Source organism: Patagioenas fasciata, chromosome 19 (genome assembly GCF_037038585.1).
Source record: "Patagioenas fasciata isolate bPatFas1 chromosome 19, bPatFas1.hap1, whole genome shotgun sequence".
Taxonomy (NCBI): domain Eukaryota; kingdom Metazoa; phylum Chordata; class Aves; order Columbiformes; family Columbidae; genus Patagioenas; species Patagioenas fasciata.
Window position 1 is genome coordinate 10,049,741 of NC_092538.1, and position 21,888 is coordinate 10,071,628.

Consider the following 21,888-nt stretch of genomic DNA (forward strand, 5'->3'; position numbering starts at 1 on the left):
AACATAAAAAGGGAATAGCGGACAGTGTTCTGGTGAAGCAATGACTAGTTCAAAGAATAGCGTTAACCAGATGGAGCAGTGTGTGTTCTAGAAGAAAATACAGGACAAAACCCAGTTGTTGTACAAGAGTTTGATCGCTATGTTCAATGAGTCTCTAAACATCTAATTTGCACAAGCAGGTCTATAGCAAACATATTACCTGTACGGTGGGTGATAGAGTTTTCCTCTCTGTTTCTGTCAGAGACATATGGAACCACAACAATGCACTGTTCAATTACAGAAAATCCCAAGCAGCTCACAAGTGCATTCAGCACAGACAGAGTTGCAGGTTGAGAGATGCTGCACTGACTTGTCTGTCATGGGACACAACAGACTAAAAAGGAGCAAAGTGTTTGACTTGCAAGAGCATCACCTATTGAGTTTTGTCCATGTCAGTGAAGAGTAACCGTGACAATGTCATTTATTGGTAGCGTGTACACAGAGCAATTTTGGACATAACGTTTGCACTAGCAACTCAACTACACTTCTGTATCAAAACTTTACATACATTTAATGATATGCTACTGTGCAGTATTTCCTCATGTCACTGGATTATTTTTTTGAGAGAGCTGTGTTACATGCTGCCTTCATCATTATTTGTGTGTAGGGACAGGCAGCAAATCTAGAAGGGATTGTAATTAGTGTGTCTTATCCAAAACGCAAAGGATACAAGGGACTACATTAAAACCCACGGTTGTGCCTGCAATTAGGGACAGAATTTATTCATTTACCACCTGACAAATATTCATGGAAGGCATCCAGGTAGAGTTTCACATTCAGTTTAATTAGAACAGTACTACCGATTCATTTGTACTTGGACATAATTTACTGACGGTATTAACAATACAAGCGATGAACGACAGTTTAAAAGGTAAGCTGGCCTAGTCGTGTAGGTGATTTTGGCAACAGTCCTCCTGCTTCATTAAAAAACACTGCAGCTAATGTGGCTCCTAGTCGGTTTAGTAGACGTGAACCATCCCGTACAGGAAAGTCCAGAACAGGACGTATGTGAAGAGCCCTCCTATAAGCCCCCCCGTGAAAAGTGGCCTTCGGGATTTAAAGTACTTATTCCATCGCCGTCCAGCTTTTAACACCAGGAGCACGGAGAGCAGGACGGACGCCAGGAAGTAGAAGATGAAGCCGTGCAGGCCGGTCAGGCCCAGGATCCCGGCCGTGGCGCCCGACAGCGCCGACACCGACGTCCGGCAATAGTCCAGGATGGCGGCGTTTCCCCGAACCGCCGCCTCGCTGATGAACTGCGGCCCGTCGCGCTTGGCCACCACCGCGGCCATGGCTCCCAGGCGGGCTCGGGGACCTCCCTTCTCCCAGCGACACTGGGGGAAACACACACCGGCTGTGGGGACCCGGCCGAAGCGCTGCCTCCCGCCGGGAGCCGAGCCCGCGCGGCTCCGACCAGGCCGCCCTTAGAGGCGTCCGGAGCGCGGCGGCAGCCCAACGGCCTCCGGAGGCCCCGCCCGCGGCACCGACCCTCCCGTCTTCCCCCGGCCCGTACCTCTCATCCACGGCGGCGCGTTGCTCCGCGGGACCCTCGGCCGGGCCCGACCGTCACGCCTCGCACCCTGCCAAGGGACAGTACACACCGCCCGTCACCGTGGGCCACCCGCGGGAGCCGGGGCCGCCGCACCCCGCCGGGCCCAACCTACCGCCACAGCGGAGATTCTCGCCCGCCCGCCGGAAGCTCCTGTCAGGCATCTTGGCGCGAGGGCCGCCGGGAAAGCAGTTTGACTTCCGGCGCCCGAGCCGCCACCGCGGGCGATGCGGCATCCGATTGGCTGGTGGCGGCCGTGACGGCGGCGGGGGGCGGGGCCGGGCCGGGCGAGGCGCTTTTGTTCGGGCGGCGGCAGCGCTGGCGGGGCCATGTCGTACGTACCGGGGCAGCCGGTGACCGCCGTGGTGGTGAGATGGGGACACCGCGCCGGGTGTGCCGAGCGGGACAGGGACGGGGACACCGCGCCGGGGGTGCCGAGTGGAGCGGGAACCGGGACACCGTGCCGGGGCTGCTGAATGGGGCGGGGGCGGCGGTGCCGGTGCCGCCCTGCGGGCTGTCAGCGGGCGAGGGGCTCGGCGGGGGCGGAGGGGCCGCGGGTGCGTCCCGGGGCAGCCCCGGTCCGCGGGTGCGGGTGCGGGGAAGGAGCGGGTGAAGGGAGCGGGTCGTAGCGCCGCTGGTCCCGGTTCCCGCCCACGGCCGCTCCCAGCCCGCCCGGGCGGTGGCTCCGCGCCGGGGGAGCTGCCGGTGCCTGCGGCGAGCTCGGCCCGTCCGGGGTAACGGGCGGGCCGGGCACTTGGGCTGCACACAAACGCTTCTGCCGGTGTGAGGGAGCAGACCCCGCCGAGGGAATCGGTAGCTGTCGCTCGGGCCCCGCCGGGAAGCCTTGTTCTCCGTTGCGCGGAACGTCTGGCAGACGGTCCGACCCGCCCGCCGCCCCGGTGGGGATGCGGGAACCGTTTATTCAGTGCCTTCTGCTGCGAGAAGCTCCACGACCTTGGCAGGAGAAACCCTCCTTGCCTAGGTGGGATTTAACAAGTACAGCTTTTAACGCATATTAATTTCCTTAATAACAAATTGTGCACGGAAGGGTCTGTTGTTTTTTCTGCTAGTTAAAATGCTAAACTTATTTATGCTGTGGGTGGTGTGACTGTAGCCCAGCTGAAATACACTGCACTCTGCCAACTGTGTAAGAGCAGGGAGCCCTGAGGATGCGGCCACTGTCCTGCCGGGAAGGTCACTGCCTGACAGGGCTGTTTGGGGGGAATCAGAGAATGGTTTGGGTTGGAAGGGACCTTTAGAGGTCATATAGCCCAACCCCCCTGCAGTGGACATCTTCATTCAGATCAGGTTGAAGAACCTTTGGAGTGGTTGTTGCTTCAGTTAAGAAAAGGTGACTTTTTCGCTTGGCTCAAGAATAGCACAAGCTGGCATTTATAAAGGATTTGGACAACGTATAAAGCTTGTGGGATGCCTGTGCTCATCAGACACCAAGGAACTTGTCTCTGGATTATAAGCGTCTGTTGATAACTTATCTTAAAGAACCATCCTAATAATAGGCTGTTATTTCCCTTCATAGGGCCGGGCAGGAACACAAGGCACATAAATAAAGAGCAAGAGCTGGGAATGACTGCTGGTTATCAAGACATGACTCATGTTTAAAGAGACCTGCTCTGGTTTTAGTGTTTTCCCCTTGTATCTCCAGGCAGTGGTAAAGTGCTGAGTAGTTCAGAGCCAGTTGTCAACACAGAGGTTGCATGTGACAGACAGCAAATGCCACATGATGTTTGAGAGCTTACAGAGTAGGTCTATGGTATCTCCGAGAAGGACAATTTAACTGGATCTTAAGTATCTGTGTCTTGAGGCACACTTGAGATTTCTTCCAGTGACCAACAATACTCAGCTATTTTATCTTTTTCCTTTTTAGCAAAGAATTGAAATACATAAGCTTCGTCAAGGTGACAATTTGATTCTGGGATTCAGCATTGGAGGTGGCATCGACCAGGATCCTACTCAGAATCCTTTCTCTGAAGACAAGACTGACAAGGTCAGATGTTCTTTGTTTTCTGTAGCACCTCTGCAAGAGCTCCCCCAGCAAGCTCAGCTCATATCTGTATTGTCCTCTCACACAATTCACTACTAAGGTTATTCTGCTGCCACGTTATCATTTGCAGACTAAGTTCATTTTAAGTTGCCTCTTTACCTCTTCTATCTTCCAGCATTTCACAAACCTGTTTTTAACTAGAATCCCATAATATACAACAAAGTATTTTTTGCATTGGCAGTCAAATGGCCTTTGACTATTTAATGCTCCTGTATTTAGTAAATTAACACTTTTTTGGTTTTTTTTTTCAGGGTATCTATGTAACAAGGGTGACAGAAGGAGGCCCAGCAGAAGTTGCAGGACTTCAGATTGGAGATAAGATCATGCAGGTAAACACCAAGATGTACTAATGTAGTACTAAGTGCACGCTAGAGAGAAGCTTCTGCTGGGGGAAATATTGTCTGCTCGGTACTTTCCAGGACAGTTTGTGGGGCTTATAAACAAACAGAGCTGTGGCAAAGAATATCCACTCCATGGTTCTGATAGAACAGTTATAGGACACCTGTGAATCCAAGCACCTGCCTCACTTTGGTGCTTTGTTTTGTTTTTTCCTAGGTGAATGGCTGGGATATGACGATGGTGACCCATGACCAAGCTAGGAAGAGGCTGACAAAAAGGAACGAAGAAGTGGTACGGCTGCTGGTGACCAGGCAATCTCTGCAGAAGGCTGTGCAACAATCCATGATGTCCTAATCAGTTGTCCAGTTGGGGAAGGGTTGGGGAGGGAGATACATAGATTGATATCATGCAGGGAAGCAAACGCTAGGCCTGAACAGGTTGTCTGGAAAGAGTGCACATTCCTAACTGTGGTAAACACTATTTTTTTTGCTTTTTTCCTTTCTCTGGTTTAACTGGCAGTAGTAAAACTAGTATCCCCCAGCAAGAGTGCTTCTCTGAAGTCTTCCCTGCAGGTACACGGTAAGACTTTTTTGTAGTTGTGGCTTTCAGGAGGACAGGACCAATCCTAGTTATCTAGAGAAGCCTTAACTTTGACAAGATTCTTTTGTAGCACAAAAGCTTCCTATTTTAAGAAGAAATGTGGTTTTTACTCACTTTCAGAAGTGAGCTGTCCTGTCCTGCCATGGTATCAGAGTGGCAGCATTAAGAGTTGCATAGTGCTGAGGGGAGGAGCACTGTACTAATCCCACACGGTGTGCTAGCTGGACACGGTGTGTTGAAGTGTGTCACGGTTTGCTGCAAAGATTCCCTGTACAAAGCAGCCTCTTCAGACAAGAAACAACTGAGTGACGCAGAAGTGTGAGATGAATGCCTGTGAAGTACACTAAAAGTTTATAAACACTACCATTCAACTTCGCTGTCAGGTAAAATCTTAATTCTCCTTGTTCCCAATGAATTTTTAACATCAAATGAATCAGGTTTAAATGAAAGGAATATGGAGCAGGTAAAGAAAATACTGTTGCTGAATTTACCAAAATTGCTGCTTGTAGCTGTAGCCTTCAGTTCTTCATTCCACTTCTGTTGGACTGGAAATGGAAGGGGTGGATTTTGGTCTGTCTTCTAGAAGACTTTTCTTAAATCACTGATTTATTGGACAGAAGAGATGAATATGCCAGTAATTTCCAAAAGTGCCTCTTGACCAAATATAAACTTCTGGTAATACACTAAGTTTAAATCAACGTGCCACAGGATTCAAGATTCTTGCTGCAACACTAGGTTAATTGCCTAGCATCCTTGTGGTTTGTTAACCAGCTAGCTTTACAATTATCCTAAAACTGAGGTTTTTAATCCCCTTCAGTTGATTTATACATATCTGTACTTTCCTTAAGCAGTCTTCAGGTAAGCTGTTGTAAATAGAACATGAGGAGGTGGCAAACTAACTTATTCAGTACTTTACTGCAGTGCCATGTACCTATATTGTGATTAATGCATCTCAGACTGTTCTGTACGCACCAGCAGATGCCTATTTACCATTTCTATATCCATGGAACTACTCCAGTACTGCTTTTGCATTTTGTAACTTAAGAATTCAGTGGTAAATTTTAAGGCTTTCAAGTTGAAGTTATTTTTGTTACTATGGAGGTACACTGCTATTTGTACTGCTATTCCACTTGATTTTACACACAATAAAACAAAGTTGGATTTCCTGAGCTGTTTTCTCCTTACATTAAGAAGGCCGTATCACTTGAATGTGACACAACACAGTCTGAGGTGAGTAAGCTCTGATTTCACTGGTGTGATTTGTAGTGTCAGACCTCATCTGGTCTCTAGCAGGGGAAGGAAGAGGTTCTAATTTTCCTTAGGCTGACACCTACACCCTCAAGTGCTGTTCAAGTGCAGGGATTCCCTTCTAGTTATTTTAAGGGGTATAGTGCTTACCTTCAAATAACTCAAGACCTTGATCTCTACCTAGAACATATCACATGTAGTTAGAAAGTTGTCCAGGAACAAAAACAACTGCCCCATGATTAAAGTTTAAACAGTTAATTAACATGATCCACTTAGAAATAGTCTCTCTGATAAATTTTTAATCTTTACCATCCACCTTTTAAGATTCAAGGCATGTCAGTAGAACCAAGCAAAATGAAGTTAGTGCACTACAAGTATTCAGATAAACCTGAGCACCTTTGAAAAGAGTTTTCAGTGAAATAAGAATACAGTTTCTGCTGCTTATTAGTTTGGTTTTTTTTTAATAAAGAGTTCAGGTTCTAACATTTGTGTATTTGCTACCAACCTCATTTTTTATGTACCGCTACAGCTGTTAACAGCCAACCTGAGTGGTGGTGAACTGTGAGGAGTCAGCAGCAGCACTTAGATTCACAGTCTTCAGTCCCTTCCTTATGGTATTGAGTGGTTGCTTAAACATGATCTCAGAGTTTTGGAAGCCAGAACTCTGCTTTTTGTGCTCTGCTTCCAATCAGGAAGACATCACTCTGGTCTTTCTCTTTCCTGTTGTTAATGGAAAAAGCCACATTTTGCTTGGACAGCTCACACTAAGCTGTTTTGCAGCTTCAACAGGCAAGAGTCTTCCATTTGCAAGTGGTGGCCAGAGAGCTTGCTGTCCTTTAAGGCATCTGGCAATTGGCATTTGGTGAGGCAACACTTGTACTCCATACCAAGGAGGATCAGGGTATAAACAGAGGTCAGAATTGGTATTTCTGACAACTGACAGTAGGCACCTGGAAAACCCTCAGCCAGGGTAGGGCAAGTTCAACTTAAAGTTTTTGTCTTCACAAGTGACATTATTCACAAGGTTCATACCCCCGTCTCCTCCTGTAAAGGTAGTAGTGCTGGACCATAAAAACAATATCAAAGATGATGGAGAAGACGCCCAGGCCAAACTTGGTTGGATCTCCAAAGATTAACTTCCACTCATCTGTCAAATAAAAAATTAGAGTTAAGATTAACTCTTTAAGTGTAATCTCACCTCAAGACTACAAGGTCATGCCATACATATCAGAGAAGTTCATGTTCGTTACTTGGACTGCTTAAATAAACTTTAAGAGTGACTGTAGTGTACATCTTCTGCACAGCTAATTAATACCTGTTCCTGGGGTTTCTTCAAAATTTCACTTTCCATCTTGAAGGAATATGAACAGGTTCTTAGTGTAAGAACAGCTACCCATACTCTAGCACAAACATCATCCTCCCAAGATAACTGCTGGTTTATATCTGCTTTGTAGTAGATCTTCCCACCCCATTAAGAAAGGCCCCCACCACCTCAATTCCAGCCTTACCATTGTTGTATGACTGCAGAAACATCTGGAGAAGGCTGAAGCTTCCACCAGTGAAGTCCAGTAATACATTCCCAATACTCCATCCCTCGGTGCTCTTTCGACGGAAGTTCATATATGCCTGGGAGTGCAACAAGAAGTCAGTGTGTCATGTACAAGCATTTCTGAGATTAACACTTAAGACGCCTTCTATATAACAATAATAAATAATAATAAATTTAGTCAGACTTCCAAGAATATGCACTTCAGGCTTAGGGTGAGAGGAATAGAATAACAAATCAAAAAAGTTCAGATTTACCTGTGGAAAATATTTTATCAATGTGACTGCTAATTTAATGTAAGAGAAGCAGAACAGAAACTGTAGCCATGTCATTTCCTCAGCTGCAGCTAGAAACAGTGTGGTAAATGTGAAGATCCATGCAAGTGCCAGCAGTCCAACAACAACTTTGGATACTTTCTGACCTGCTCGCTGAAACAGAAATGCAGATACACTTAGACTGACCCAGGTCATACATCCCCAGACACACTAAGATACAGAATATGCTCATGACTACGTGAGGTTACAAATCCAAACCTGTGGTACCAGTTGGGCTCAAATCACAAGGGAATTTTAAAAATAAAGGAGTGTTATAGCAACCAGCTGTAGGTTTGCAAGAGCTGATAAGCAATATTCAATATCAATCACTTGCAATACAGTTGTTCATGAGCAAGTGGGAAACAGTGTTGTGGCAGTGTTCTTGAGTATTGATGATGCTTATTATCAGTGCAACATCTGTAACAACCTCCTGAGTTTAGTCTGATAACAACAAAGGTTTTTACATATGCAAAAGGCTGCTAATGCCATTATGGCAAAAGATTCATGGTTGGCTTCTAATTCTTCACTAGAAAAGACTACTGCACTCAGTGGTGACAAATGGGCTGTTAGTTTTAGCATCACCAAAGGCAAACCCCAACAGAGAAAGAGTTACCATCTAGAAAAAAAATTGGCTGTTCAGATCAGAGGCCTTTACAATGAGAATTAAATAGAGAACCACCTGACTATAGCAAACCGTCCCACCTGAAAAGGGTGGGAATTATTAAAAGGCCTTTGCAGCTGTTTTAGGAGGAAAGAAGTTGTAAAAAGCTTGAAGTTCAAATTGCAGGGAATCACTAAGGGCCTGTTCTAGCTTAAGGAATGCTCCAAGTAGTGAGGAAACAGCAAAGAACATACCAGCATTTGTACTGTGTGGAGCTGCCTAGAGATCTCTTTGGGATCTTTATGAACTTGGCTGTTTGCCTTTGTTATTGTGAGTCCCTAAAAAGTTTACTTAAAAGCTCAGCACATTCATGAGACTGAAGTAGCTCACTGGAGTTGCTACTAGCTCGGGAAAGATAAAAGGAGCTGGATTGTGAAGCCTGACTTCTGAAAAGGCCAACAAAAGTGCAATGAAGAGGACTTCGGAGCCCAGAAGGAGAGGACGGTGAGTGGGGCAGCAGAAAGCAGTGCCAGCAGTGCTGAGACTTACCTCGTAGATGCAGCACTGAATTATGGTGAGGAGAGTTAGAGCGACTGCGTGGAGACTGAAGAAAACGTCATTGATAGCGACAGGGTTCACCCCACTGGGATAACTGACTAAGAATTCCTCCTAAATGTAAGAGAAAGCAAAACCAGCCAAATGCCTTAACTCCCTTCTGCAGATACCCACCCCTGACAAGCATTAAAAGATAATCACACCTACCTTAATCAAGGGAATCCAAAAGAGTCCAACATTAAACACACTGTATGCTATAAAGCCAGTAAGGTTTAATGCTATGAAGTCAAAGCTTAGTCCAACAACACTAGAGAAGGGGTGGGGGAAAAAAAAAAAGTATGAGAAATATGCATGAGAACATTACAGGCAGTTCCAGGGACAATTTGACCCTAGAATGTACTGATTTCTAGGTAATTTTTGATGTAAGCCCTCCATGAGCTCAGCTAGTCTGATCAAACCATTCCAGCCTGAATCCATAGAAGCAGTAGCGCATCTTTGCCAGGAGAAATGCTTTGGTTTCATATATAATGATGTTTCTACTTACAGTCACTTAAAGGGAGCTGGCCTAATAACAACACTGAGGAGCCGCCTGATAAGCAGCTTACAAGGTAAGTAATCTTTGAAGGTGGTCATCATAATTGCCTCGGCCAGATAATTTACAGCATGACACCAAAGGGGATGGGGAAGTCTGCTCTGTCACAAATTAGTATTGGATGACGAACCATAGGATTAGGTGTCTGTAAGATGCACTTAGTTTCCTCTGACCTGCATGCATAAAAGCTCCCTGGGGCTGCATTTATCCAGGCCCCATCTTTGCGCTGCTTTCCCGCCCCATCTTTCTATGTGTAATTCAGAATAACCAAGATGGATGTAACTGAAACTAGGAACATGATTTCTAGAAGTGCTTAAGTGACTTACAAAGACATCTTAATTCACGTTACCTTTTTCGTCGCCAGTTCTCAAAGAGTTGAGGATAAAAGGAGATAGACCAGGCGAGGAAATAGATCCAGCCAATCACCTCATCAACATATCTTACTATGATGCTATGAATCACTTGAAATTGAATCCTAGGTCTGATGGGTAATGCAAACAGAATAGGTTAATTTGTCTGTTCACACTTCAGCAGATTTTATCTTGTTATGCTTTAAGAGATAAAATAGAGACTAGGTGTTGAGACAAGACAGTAAAGATTCAGAGCTAGTTTCGGTAGAGTTGCTCCCCCTTTCTTTAGGGTCCTTGTTATCTTTAGGGCACCTCCCCCCCCTACCCTCAACCTACCCTTTCCTTCTTGTTTCACTCTTTCCTTTCCATTGTTTTACAATAGAAATCTTCTTGTGCCAATGGCTTCCACTCTCTTATCATAAGATCTGTTATGCAAGAGCGAGTTTCACTGTTCATGCTCTGCCAGCAAAGCCTCATGATTATGCCTGTCCTGTTGAGAATTTCACATGCTTACCTCTGCATTTGATTTGAGTCTTAAAAGCAGAAGTAAAATGAGGAAGTAAAACAGGAGTATCCTGTTGCTCAAGGCAACAAGCAAATAGAATCCAGCTTTCCCTATCTTACTAGACTTTTTTCCTCTTAGGGAGGACTGGTGTTTGTGAAAAAGAGGGTTCCCCTAACTAGAAAGCAAAGCACCTGCCTCTTGTGGTAGTGGCATGGGTGCACAGCTGCATCAGGCACTCCAGAACAAGTTCTGAACAGTAAGAACAGCATCTCACTGGACATTTACAACCACTTGCTTCCTGGATTAGAAAAGCTGACGTGTAGTTTTCATACTTTTGGGAGGGGTTACCAAAACCAAACTAAGGAGTCACAAGAACTCACAATCATGAAGTCTAAGATACCAAGATTACCACTCTGCTTCCGTACCCTGTATTTATCTGAATACCCTGAGGACTGCTGGAGGGTCACTACACCTTCTCAACTACATACCACCCATGTCCCATTAACTATTTATTTATAAGAAGGGAATAGTTACCCCAAAGATTAGGAAGCTGTAGGATAGTAAGCAGAACTAAAAATCAGTTTCTCACCCAGTTACATTGGAATTAGTGGTATAAAGATAAACTGTTACTTGTCCAACATCATCTGCTTTCACTTGGAAGTCTGCTTTAGTGTGACCTGCAGGCAATTGTACCTGCAAGGCAAAGTGGAGGAAAGAAAGAGGAGAGTTGCACCATAGTAGCAGCAGGCTTTTGCATAAGGTCAGAAGGCTGTTCTGTCACTTACTTCATCAGGCAGTTCAACAATAGTGCTCTGTTTTGATGAGTATGTAATATTAAGAGTTATCACCAGTGTCTCATTTAATGGAGCCCTGTGAAGGCAGAAAAAAGGAAGTTAGATTGGTGCTTGAGTTCACAAATATTGCTTCAGGGCTGCAGGAGAATCTGCTCATCCCCCACTCCAAAGAGAAAGTAAAGATGCAATTGTGACTTTTACCTCAGAGAGACAGTGACGTTTGTTGAACTTCCACTTTCTAATGAAACCACTTCAGGGACAGACAATACAATGACTCCATCTGGGGGAACAGGGAGAGGGGAAATAAAAACATCAAAAAACTCCATACAAATACAAATTACTACAAATGATTAATATCTCCTTCAGAATAACTACCTACTTTCTTCTGTGATAGATTCTGTGATATAGATATTTTGTCCATTGGTACCTGCAGTGTCAGAATAACAAAATTAGTACGCATGATAAACAGCAAAGGAAATACGTATTAGTATTATTTCAAGGCAACTAAAAGGAGAAGTTAATAACTGCTGCTTGAATATGTTACAAGGAAGAAATATAAATATTTGAAGTGCAACGAAAGTTCATGCCAAGAGAAGGCTCTAAGATACTTTAAGCCCACACTAATGGTTTGTTGATGTGATCCAAGTAATTTTGGAGTCATAAATGCCCAAAATTTAGTTTAAAATTGCTTCTTAAGTCACAAATTCAAACCAGGCACGCAGATGTTCAAGATAATGTATGTTTGCTGTCATAACACTTCAGAAATCACAAGCAGCTTATGGTGGTGCTCTGAAATATGGCTTTCAAGGGGTACACATTGCAACAATCCAGCTACGTTGTACCAAACCATGCTTTAAGTGAGACTGAGGTTCCAAATACGGACGCAACTGATATCAAAACCATAACGCCGGTCACATGTCAACAATTTTGATATTTGGAATCCTATGCTTAAAGGACATGAGACAAGAGGAAGAAAAATGAGCTATGCAAACGTAAGACCAGAAATGGAGAGACAAATGGGTTTGCCCTGGATGTTTTTTTTTTTCCATGTTGCCATGTATTATGTATTGTTGTTAATAAGTTATTCAAGTGCAGGAGAGCTCCCCAGTTCCTCACTGGCTGCACCACAGACAGTATTTAATCTGCCCTGCAGAGGTGAGCTCAGAGCATGAGGCAAATGCTCCATCACATCAGTGTCTCAGTTCAGCTCCATCTGTGTATGAACACACTAAGTCAAAGGTAGCGTGTGACAGAAGAGCCGACGGTGACCACAGCACAGGTGTAGGGGGACACTGCAGAGCCCTCTGCCACCTCTGACCAGCTCAGACCTGGCCCTTGTAGGCCTGAGCCGGGATGACCAATCACTCACCACCAGGCCCCAGCAGCACAAGCGAGAGGTACAGCAGAGGGCAGAGCAGGTATGGCATCTTCATAGTGGAAGAACTGCAGGAAAAGTGGGGAAAAGGCCTTGCTCAGGACCCACACGCTTTGAGGGGGCACCAGCACACCCCCCCCAGCCAGCAGCTCCCTCCCAGCCACGCTGAGGAACCCTCAGCACCCCCGAGGGAACATCACTCTTTCAGTCCCTCTGCCCGCCCAGACTCCCCCGGGCACATCTTCCCCTCACAGCTCCCCGCTTCCCGCCACACAGCGCTCCCGTCCCCGGGGGATCCCCCACCTGCGCGGGACTACAAATCTCAGCAGCCACCGCGCCCCCGGCAGCGCCCCCGCCCCGGCAGCGCCGCGCGGTGCACGCTGGGACTTGTGGTCCCCGCCGTCCTCCCCTCAGCAGGCGCGGTGAAGCGTAGCCATCCCACATTTAGAGATAAACTAATACTGAGGGAACAATGCTGAGGAGAAGACACCTACCTCCTTCCAGCGCCGCAGCTCCGTCCCGCACAGCCCCGACTCTTCCCTTTTCAGCTTCTCACGTGAGGCGGCCGCCTGTCAACTCCCCGCCCAGAGCCCCTGTTGCGCCGGTGCGGCCACCCCCGGGCGCCATCTTGGGTGTGACGGAGCAGGCTGAGCGCTGGGCTGGTGCCAGCGGGGCCGTGGGGAGGCAGAGCCCGCGGACCGAGGCAGGGCTTGCTGCTCTGGTTGTTTGTTGAAGTTTCGTTTAAAGCTGCGCAGGTCACTGGGGAGGGCTGGGGAAGGGAGGGTTTGTCACGCTCAAGATGGAGGGGTAGTGGTCGTGGTCAGGCACTGCTGATGGGAGGTGTTGTCAGCCAGAGGGCAAAGTCCAGGCTGCTCTCCCAGCCCAGCCTGCCCTGGTGAGGGAGCCCACACTGCTTGTGCCCTCGTCACACTTGGCTTTTGGGGCCGGTGACCCCTCACAGGTGGCAAGGAGCAGTGTGGGGCATGGTGGGTGGCAGTCCGGCCACCGCGTAGAGACACGTGCAGGGTGGGGAAGGTGAACGCCATGGCGGGCAGGCCCGCTCCTGCCTATGTGCTGGGCATAGACCTGGGCACCACGTCGGTCAAGGCTGCCTTGTTGGTGGAGACAGAGCAGGGGCAGGTGGTGGCAGGGAGCTGCAGCAGGGAGACACAAGCACACACCAGCAGCCTGGAAGCTGGACCGCAGGTAAGGGGTGGCAGGTGGCACAGCTTGAAAATTTCAGGGCACTGGCCTTGCCTTGTCGTGGCTGGGTTGTGTTGTGGTGATATGCAGATGTCAGTGGTTTTCCTGGCCTACAGTGATGGAGACGGTTGCTGTGTGTGTCTGGATGTCTGAAAGTAAACTTAAAATGGTTTCTGTTTACTGTTTAAGAAAGTCAAGTAAAGCTGGAAGGTTATTTTGTAGCTTTGACTTGACATGGGATCATAACTGGAAATTCCCCATGGAAATAACCAGGAACATGTATTCCTCTTAAAGATCTTTATGTTCATTGCGTTGGTCAGTCTAAGAAAGGATGAATCATAAAAAACATGTACAAACCTTTCTCTGGCCTAGTATTGTAGTGAGTCCAGGGGCTAGTTCAGCAAACATAACAAACCTCCCTACAGTAATATTTATGCAGCAAAAAATATGTACACACAGATGAGATCGCATCTATACATAGACTATATTTGAATACTTTTTCTTCTACTGGTCTGTCACAAGGTGATCTGAATCTTCAAAAGTGAAACCTGGAATATGGCTTCTCTTGTGGCAGTTTGGTTAGTTTGCCAAGTATTACAGTTTGCTGGGTAGCTCTAGGAACAGAGTATTCAAAACTAAAGTATCAGTATCATCCAAATCAACTGTGAGTAGATATGGAGATGTAAGGGAGACTGCATGCCAGCCAGAACATGCGGATAATCCTCTTTGTGAGGAAAAAGAAGAGCAATATATAAGGTGAACTAATGAAAGCATGTACTAAGTGTTAATGGATTTTAAAGGTATATTTGACCATGGTAACTTATGAAATTAAGAATTATTTGGCCTTCAGTTTAAAAGGCTGTTATCCCATTCTCAACTTGCTAGTATTGTTCTTTAGTTTTTGTGGTTTTGTGGGTTTTTTGCATTTTTTTTTTTAATTTAGTTGTGAAGATTATTCTAATACATGATATTAAACTAAATGAATTCTGTTCTTCACTTCTGACTAGAGTAGCCTTGTTTCTTAAATACACTGAGGGAATCCTAATGGTTTCATGCTCAGAATAATGCTTTATGATTGCAGGGAATGGAGCAGAATGTGTGGAGAATAATAAGAACATTGAATCAATGCCTTGCTGCTCTACCTCAGCAACAGCTTCAAAAAGTCAGTCACATTGGCATTTCAGGACAAATGCATGGGATTGTATTTTGGAAAAAAGATAAAGGTAACATTAGTTCTTTGGCATCCTTGTTCAGAGTATTATGATGCAGAAGATAATTTTTAAACACTGAAGCGATCTGTAGGAAACTGCTGCATGTTCACTTTGGTCTTCTGTAAAACAGAATTAGCGTAAGATCTTCAGTGGGAGTTTTGCTTTGATTACTGGAATTTCAGCTACTGACTATATTTAACCCTGTTGTTTTCAAATGATTTAGTCTTATGAGGTCCCTGCAGAGTAAGCACAGTTATTAATGTGGAGGAGCAACATATTTGTGGCTTGTTAATTGTTTGTCCATCATATGCAATCTGCTGCCAGTTGAGAGAACTTCTGCATCATGTGAATGACTTTTTGAGGGAGGGGAATATTATTCACCTCATAAAACATTTAACTAGCTGTTGCCCAGTATCTCAATACCTTCTAATGCTTCTACAGTAGCAATTTTAGCAGCTTTATGTATGACTTGAAAAATAAGCCCTGCTTGATCTTTATGTTAAAGTGTGCATAGCAGTGGTTATCCAACAGTTAATAATCACTATGCTATTTTGAAGTGCTGTTTGAAAGTGCAGTAGGAGAAAATGTGGAGTTCAGTAGATGGTGTTTTCAGTCCTTTTTTTTTTCTTTCCCCCCTTCCAAAATCTCAAGGCAGTTTTTTTTTCCTAGCAAGTCATAGACTGTCATGTTGCATTCATCTTGCTGCTTACATTCCAGTTAGTAGGAGCTGAAAAAGAATTATGATTGTTATTCTGGAGACTCTGCTTCTGTCAAATGAAGGGCCAAGACCTCATAAAAGAAACAAACCACAGTGAGATAGTCACAGGGGAATGATTGTGCAAATACTCAAATAATCTTTGTGACAAGCAAGGACGTTTGAAAAGTCCAGGCCTTGGATTGCCAGCCCTTTGAGATATGAATGCATTATCTTCTTGGCTAACCTCCTATAAACCTAACAAAGTCTAAGGCTTTCAGAGTGTGATTCCATGTCTTCTTTACCTTATGATGTACACATCTGAACCATTATACAAGTCTCATACAAATAGGAGTTATGCAGATAAAGCAAAGATTTATTGTAAGCCACAGAATAGGTTTCCCGAAAGTGCTGGTCACTGCTTGTCGAAAGTTGTCAGGGTCTTAATTGCTTTAAGAGACACTATGCTATTCATTACTGGCTGTAATTTTACATTAAATACTAAAATGACCAGAGAGAAAGAAATCCAAAGGCTGATAGACTGAAGGAGCTGTTGGTCGCTTTCCAGCTGTCCCAAGGGCTGCATAACAAAGCCTCATGGGTTCATGGTAGACATGGATTCTTATGTCATATTGTTTAATATTTTATATCCTAAAGCCACATGCCACTTTTATTTTGTTTTTATCAAGTGGAAGAGGGTGTTTGCTCTCATTTGTTTTGAGTAGACTAAGTGAATCCATGCACTTTGGAACACAAATTACATTTTTAATGGCGTCCTTTAGGATTAGATTTATGGTTAATAATATTTCTTAGAATCCATTTAAAACTAGGAAAGCAAACCAATTGGAAATTCAGTTCAAACAAACTTAATAGAAGACAAAATGAAGGGGACAGGAAAAAGTATGTGTTTGCTTTGCAAGTTTCATATAATATTTTCCCAGCTCTCAAGGATGCTTTTTACTGTGTAACCTCAGATCCCTGTATCCAGCCCAAGAAAGGCTCACTAGCCATGTTTGTGCTAGTCAGTTAAGCAGCCAGGTAGGTCTCTTCTCTGACCTGTAGGACAGGTAGCACAGCACAGCTTGAAACTCTGCTCCCGTCCCCACCTGAAACCCAAAAGGTTACCTGGGTTAGAGAGCCAGCTGGAGACAGCGTATGTCCTGTCCCGTCCCCTCACTGTGGCCCAGCATCACTTGGGAGTGCAGTGGTTGTCTGAGGCCCAAGCTGTGCCATGGAGAGTGCCAGCAAAGATCGTATGCCAGTGCTTGAGCTCAGCCTCTGCTTAGTTTGCTGCGCTAGCAGGACCGTATGCTGCCTTTGCAGGGCTGCTTGCGGGGAGCATGTCAGGGCAGGAGGCAGCCCCTGGACTGTGGCAGCAGCAGATGTTGCTGAGAAGGCTCCCTGTAGCTCTGGGAAGTTGCTATAATTTAGCTGAGGCCTTTTCATGAAGGAATATGAAGGTTTCATCAAAGGTGTAGTGTTTTCTGTTCAAAATGAACTGGTAAAATTGAGTTAAACCCTATTCTACATTTGAAGCTTTGTCTTGTAGCACAGGTGAGGGATACTCTTTAGTATGTTGCAGTCCATTGCTTAATACATATAGATCCAGGTTTCCTGTTGCTTTGGCTCAAAAGGTGATGAAACTACATGTTATCTGTCATAGGCAGTTCATTACTAATACAGCATTCTCTAGGTCATGATGTGGCAGATCCCAATTGAGGTTTGTATGTGGGAGCCGTCCTATCAGCTCATTACCTCCCATAGCAGAATTGTGATTTTTTTTTGGTGGGTCATCTGTTAGATAAGTTGCACCGTTAATGTCTCAGTGTGAGAGTTGCTTATTCCTCTAGGCACTAGGAGTGCTCATAGAGAAGGAAGGCCTTGGAGACTAGTCTCTATTTTAGCAAAGGATGACTGGCATTATGATGTTATCTAGGGCTGAAGACTATGACTAATTGATTTAATTAAAATCACTACTGGCTCTGTGTCTACTCTTCTTCCAATATATTTGACAAATTATCAAGACTGCCCAGAAATGACGAATGCCAGGCAGACCATGCTGCAGGGAATCACTGGAGTTCTCAGATCCTGTGTGTTTCAGGTTGCAAGTGGACAGAGAGTGGCAGAGGCCCTATGTTTGAGCCAGAGGACGTCAGTCACCTGATTACTTGGCAAGACGGCCGCTGCAGTCCCACCTTCCTCTCTTCTCTTCCTCTGCCGCAGTCACATGTCAGCTTGGCTACAGGATTTGGGTGTGCCACAATCTACTGGTATTTAAAGAAGAGGTACAGTGAGCTGTCTCACTGATAGTTCCTTGTCTTGAAGTTATGTGACAATTAGTATTCCTGTAGCACATTAATGCCACTACAGGCTGAGGGGGCACAATTCTCTGTAATCATAATATTAATTTAAGAGGCAAAGAGTACTTAAAATGACAGTATTCAATATAAACTGTATGCAACTGCGCACAGAAGAGTCTCCGACCTCATAAAAATACTACAGATCTCTTTAATTAAAAGAAAAGCTTCTGGCCATATAGTAACAGATACCTTAAAAGTATCATAGAATAATTCCAGTCAGTTCTGCCGCTCAGAGGAGCTCTGCTAATGCAGTTTGGACACTATAATTTTGCCTTGTGCAGATTGTGAAAAGTACAAACATGCCTAAAACAGTAACAGAATTGCTTCGTCTGGTTGCTGCCAGATGCTAAAACAAACAGTCCCTAAATTAATTTCAGTTCCTTCTTTCCTTAGACACTGAGATCTGTATGAGGTGTTATGAGTGGTCTGCTTTGTTGTGGCATGTTTGCAGAGGATATAATTTTTCGCTTATGACTTGGCAACAGCAAGATTTGCTCTTCAGTTTCATCTGCAGTATCCTGTGTTTCTCAAAGAGCCTGTGTCTTCTTCAGCAGTGAGTCCGGGTTCAACAAATGGGGAAAAATGTATTAGATTTTAGTTTTGTCCAATGTGTGTTCAACAAATACGTGGAGCACAACATGATCTTGCTTTAGAGCTGTATAGCTCATGAGTCCAGCTGTTTTGTTTTGTTCCTGTTTTGTTTCACCATTTTGCACCATTCACATAATTTGTGCATCCTAGAGCAATCGCAGGAATTAACCTGTTTTTCTCAAATGCTCCAGGATCAAAAAAGTAAATTTTTTTTTGTGCCAACAATTTCTGGTAACTTTTGCAATTACGTGCTTTTGAACCTAGACAACGCATTCCTTAAAGCCGCTGTCTCTCCATCTTCCAGCAGGAGATAAGTGTTGCTGCTCTGGTAACAGCTTGGGAAACAAATTCCATAAAAAACCAAAATGAAACAAAACAAAACCCAGAACAAGGCAACAAAATGCAAGCTGATCACTGAGATGGCTGTTGCATTTTCAGATGTGACCAAATGTCTGAAATACCATATAGCACTGGAGTTAGTCTTGCTCCCACTGCCATAAAGCACCCCTCATTGTTTTTGTTTTTAAAATGTTTTGTTTAAAAGTCCAGATTTTCTGAAGTCTTATGATGCAGCTGGCACTATCCATGACTATGTGGTTGCCATGTTGTGTGACCTGAAGAAGCCACTCATGTCTGTCCAGAATGCTGCCAGCTGGGGATATTTTAATTGCAGAAGCAAAAGCTGGAATACTGACATGTAAGTGCTGGGTTTTGTGCATTGCTTATGTCAGGCAATGTGAACACTTCTTTGGACCCTGAGTATGAATGTGCTACAGATAAAAAGTGATTGAAAGTTACTCCTAATTAATTGTGGTGTGACCTGTACTGAAGAACTTGTTGAGTTTATTCTCATTTGTCAGGTATATGTGTTTAAATGATATTAAATCTTATATATCTTTCAAATCTTTAATGATTTGCTCTTTCAGGGCTGAGTGCTAAGGCCTTATATGTTTCAGGGCTTAGGTTAGGCCAGGACTCCAAGGTGAAAAGATCTGCTCATGAAGGTATGAAAGAGTGACAAAAACTTGCATTTGGCCTACTGAACTTTAACTAATCTGGTTTTGTCGCTGTAGCAATGTAGAGTATCTTGCAGTTTGACTGTATAAGGAGTTTTTGGACTTAACTTTGTGATTTGGTTTTAAACCACTAACTGCATGACATCTTAAAAGTTCATTGATGCTTAGAAGTTGCATTTTTTTGCCATTTTTGTGATTGTCTCTTTACCCTGGAACTGCTTGTGCTTATGACATCAGTAGGTTAAACTTGTTGAACATGTGCTGCTGTATAATCTCAGGTAATCAGATTACACATAAAGAAAAGCTTTTTATTCTTCTCAACTATCCTGGTTTACCCAGCCTGTTGAACTGGAATGCCACCCCTGTCCAAGACAAAGCTTTCTAAATAGGTGAAAGCATCCATAAATCCAGCAGCCACAAATGTATGGCGGGGTTAATCTGTGACTTCAAATAAGTCTTTGTAGTCATGCCACACATTCCTGTACTGCTTTCCTGCAATAATAATGTTCTGATTGCAGATTGAAAAAATCAGGCTTTCCTGTGCACTTGCTTCCAGAGGTGGGAGACCCGGGCAGTATTGCAGGCAGCACAATCTGTGCATGGCATGGAATACCCAAAGGAGCAAAAGTAGGAATTGCTCTGGGAGATTTCCAGTGCTCTGTTTATTCCTGTCTGACTGAGAGGACTGATACAGGTATGATCATTTTGGTGTCTTGTTTGGTTTTCTCATTGTCCTCTTTCAGGGCAGCCTAGTAAAACACTGTGTTGTTTTGTTTTTTTCCTTTTGTGTTCTAGTTCTTAATATCAGCACCTCTGCTCAGCTGACTGTCTCAATGCCCCCGGGTTTCCAACCTCCAGAGACACCAGATCCTTCCTCAGCTATTACTTATTTTCCCTACTTCAATGGTGACTACTTGGCAGTGGCAGCATCACTTAATGGAGGCAATGTGCTAGCAACGTTTGTGGACATGGTGTCACGGTGGACAGAAGAGCTAGGTAAGCTATTTCAAGAATCGTTAAAGTTAAAATTGAGGTTAATCAGCAATGTAAAAGGAAGCAAAGGCAAAGGAACAAGCCTAAAGCTGTTTGGTCATGCCGTATAAGGAACAAGGATTTAACTCTTGGGTCATGCTTCCTAGATCTCTGGAATTTCCTGCTGAAGCTCATGAACATGCTGGGACAGTCAGGCTTGGACTCCACATTGCCTCTGGGTTTTGGGCTTTGTTTTAAGAACACAAGAGAATTATTTTTTGCAAGTTGTTTTTCAAAAGTAAAGGTCAGCACATTTGAGGACAGCCTCTAATTTTGTATGACTGCAGTCCAAAAGAGTCCCTTGATTAGATCAGTTGCCTTTTGCTGCACATTTTGCAGTACACTAATGGATTTTGTGACTCAAACTCATGTAATATCTTGTATGTGCTTTAAACATGGTCTTCACAGGTTTGGTGGTTGTTGGGTTTTTTTTATAATCTCTTGGGGTTTGCAATACAGAAATAAGCTCTGAAATTGTTCTTTTAGTGAGTACTTAGAGTGAACTTTTCATTCACTTGCAATCCAGCCACTGAAGCTGAAGTCTGTCATTACTGCCTTTAAAGATGTTGTTTTGTGTAATTTAGTAGAGTATAGGCAAAAAGGAATAGTTATCAGGAAAGGCAGTTCTGTCATCAGAAGATTTCTAGTATCACAGATACTAAATACAACTGAATGGGAGAACTGTGGTTCGTAATCCTGAAAAAAAGTTCCCCTTGGAGCACGTAAAAAGGTACATAATATTTTGTTGAACGGATGGATCAGCATCCATTTGAAGTCCCCACATGTAAGATACATTAGACCCTTTCAAATTAATACTACGATATTTCCCATCTGCAGGACTTCGGGTTCAGGAATCTGACATCTACACAAAGATAATCAAAGCAGCCTTGGACCAAAATGACAGCAAACTCTCCATCCACCCGACCGTTTTTGGAGAGAGACACATGCCTGAGCAGTTGGCATCAGTGGCTAATATTGCTGTCTCTGACCTCTCCCTGGGTCACGTAACCAGAGCTCTGTGCCGTGGCATCGTTGAAAACCTCTGTTCCATGTTACCTGTGCAGCGCCTGATGGAGACGGGGGTGAGGAGCGTTCTGGGCAGCGGGAGCGCTCTTGCCAGGAACGAGGTGCTGAGGCAGGAAGTGGAAAGGATTTTTCCATTCCCTGTGGTTTACGGGAAGGATGTCGATGCTGCTGTGGGGGCTGGCATGGTGATGTTCCACAGAAAATAAAGTCGTTTGGAATGGCCTGAGATGATGCAGCTTCTTTTTTTTCTTTTTTTTTTTTTTTGTTTTCTTGGGTGTACAGTGTT

General features: G+C 44.5%; 4 protein-coding genes across 6 annotated transcripts; 2 read left to right on the forward strand and 2 right to left on the reverse strand.

The window, feature by feature from the left end:
• Nucleotides 1-802: 802 nt before the first annotated feature.
• Nucleotides 803-1,796, reverse strand: EMC6 (ER membrane protein complex subunit 6). Its single transcript, XM_065853259.2, has 3 exons — nucleotides 1,704-1,796; nucleotides 1,553-1,619; nucleotides 803-1,373 (listed from the first exon to the last, which is right to left on the reverse strand). The coding sequence occupies exon 3, from the start codon at nucleotides 1,329-1,331 to the stop codon at nucleotides 999-1,001; it is 333 nt and encodes a 110-aa protein (XP_065709331.1). The 5' UTR covers nucleotides 1,332-1,373; nucleotides 1,553-1,619; nucleotides 1,704-1,796; the 3' UTR covers nucleotides 803-998.
• A 46-nt stretch (nucleotides 1,797-1,842) lies between these two features.
• TAX1BP3 (Tax1 binding protein 3) lies at nucleotides 1,843-5,758 on the forward strand. The gene is made up of 4 exons (XM_065853258.2): nucleotides 1,843-1,956; nucleotides 3,474-3,593; nucleotides 3,902-3,979; nucleotides 4,206-5,758. The coding sequence occupies exons 1-4, from the start codon at nucleotides 1,918-1,920 to the stop codon at nucleotides 4,341-4,343; spliced, it is 375 nt and encodes a 124-aa protein (XP_065709330.1). The 5' UTR covers nucleotides 1,843-1,917; the 3' UTR covers nucleotides 4,344-5,758.
• Nucleotides 5,759-6,118: 360 nt separating this feature from the next.
• CTNS (cystinosin, lysosomal cystine transporter) lies at nucleotides 6,119-13,110 on the reverse strand. Of its 3 annotated transcripts, none has more exons than XM_065852897.2 (12): nucleotides 12,964-13,109; nucleotides 12,464-12,537; nucleotides 11,474-11,521; nucleotides 11,296-11,374; nucleotides 11,086-11,170; nucleotides 10,890-10,993; nucleotides 9,795-9,926; nucleotides 9,061-9,160; nucleotides 8,848-8,967; nucleotides 7,641-7,811; nucleotides 7,346-7,463; nucleotides 6,119-6,984 (listed from the first exon to the last, which is right to left on the reverse strand). In XM_065852897.2, the coding sequence occupies exons 2-12, from the start codon at nucleotides 12,525-12,527 to the stop codon at nucleotides 6,851-6,853; spliced, it is 1,155 nt and encodes a 384-aa protein (XP_065708969.1). In that variant the 5' UTR covers nucleotides 12,528-12,537; nucleotides 12,964-13,109; the 3' UTR covers nucleotides 6,119-6,850. The 3 variants fall into 3 exon arrangements, with proteins under 3 accessions (XP_065708969.1, XP_065708970.1, XP_065708973.1); XM_065852898.2 differs by lacking the exon at nucleotides 12,964-13,109 and adding an exon at nucleotides 12,773-12,796; XM_065852901.2 differs by lacking the exon at nucleotides 11,474-11,521 and having other exon boundaries at nucleotides 12,964-13,110.
• Nucleotides 13,111-13,269: 159 nt separating this feature from the next.
• Nucleotides 13,270-21,828, forward strand: SHPK (sedoheptulokinase). The gene is made up of 7 exons (XM_065852896.2): nucleotides 13,270-13,675; nucleotides 14,754-14,895; nucleotides 17,679-17,862; nucleotides 19,073-19,225; nucleotides 20,063-20,238; nucleotides 20,340-20,540; nucleotides 21,414-21,828. Exons 1-7 carry the CDS (start codon nucleotides 13,514-13,516, stop codon nucleotides 21,806-21,808), a joined length of 1,413 nt encoding a protein of 470 aa, XP_065708968.1. The 5' UTR covers nucleotides 13,270-13,513; the 3' UTR covers nucleotides 21,809-21,828.
• Nucleotides 21,829-21,888: the final 60 nt, after the last annotated feature.

What these genes read in the sequence shown, in the direction of transcription:
- SHPK (XM_065852896.2), top strand. Translation starts at nt 13,514, where the DNA reads ATGGCGGGCAGGCCCGCTCCTGCCTATGTGCTGGGCATAGACCTGGGC. An exon ending in ATTTTGGAAAAAAGATAAAG is followed by an intron (nt 14,896 to 17,678) that starts GTAACATTAGTT and finishes TGTGTGTTTCAG; the next exon opens with GTTGCAAGTGGACAGAGAGT. An exon ending in ACGGTGGACAGAAGAGCTAG is followed by an intron (nt 20,541 to 21,413) that starts GTAAGCTATTTC and finishes TCCCATCTGCAG; the next exon opens with GACTTCGGGTTCAGGAATCT.
- CTNS (XM_065852897.2), bottom strand. Translation starts at nt 12,527, where the DNA reads ATGAAGATGCCATACCTGCTCTGCCCTCTGCTGTACCTCTCGCTTGTG. An exon ending in TTGTTGAACTGCCTGATGAA is followed by an intron (nt 10,994 to 11,085) that starts GTAAGTGACAGA and finishes TTTGCCTTGCAG; the next exon opens with GTACAATTGCCTGCAGGTCA. An exon ending in TTTGGATTCCCTTGATTAAG is followed by an intron (nt 8,968 to 9,060) that starts GTAGGTGTGATT and finishes TCTTACATTTAG; the next exon opens with GAGGAATTCTTAGTCAGTTA.
- TAX1BP3 (XM_065853258.2), top strand. Translation starts at nt 1,918, where the DNA reads ATGTCGTACGTACCGGGGCAGCCGGTGACCGCCGTGGTG. An exon ending in AGCCGGTGACCGCCGTGGTG is followed by an intron (nt 1,957 to 3,473) that starts GTGAGATGGGGA and finishes TTTCCTTTTTAG; the next exon opens with CAAAGAATTGAAATACATAA. An exon ending in TTGGAGATAAGATCATGCAG is followed by an intron (nt 3,980 to 4,205) that starts GTAAACACCAAG and finishes GTTTTTTCCTAG; the next exon opens with GTGAATGGCTGGGATATGAC.
- EMC6 (XM_065853259.2), bottom strand. Translation starts at nt 1,331, where the DNA reads ATGGCCGCGGTGGTGGCCAAGCGCGACGGGCCGCAGTTCATCAGCGAG.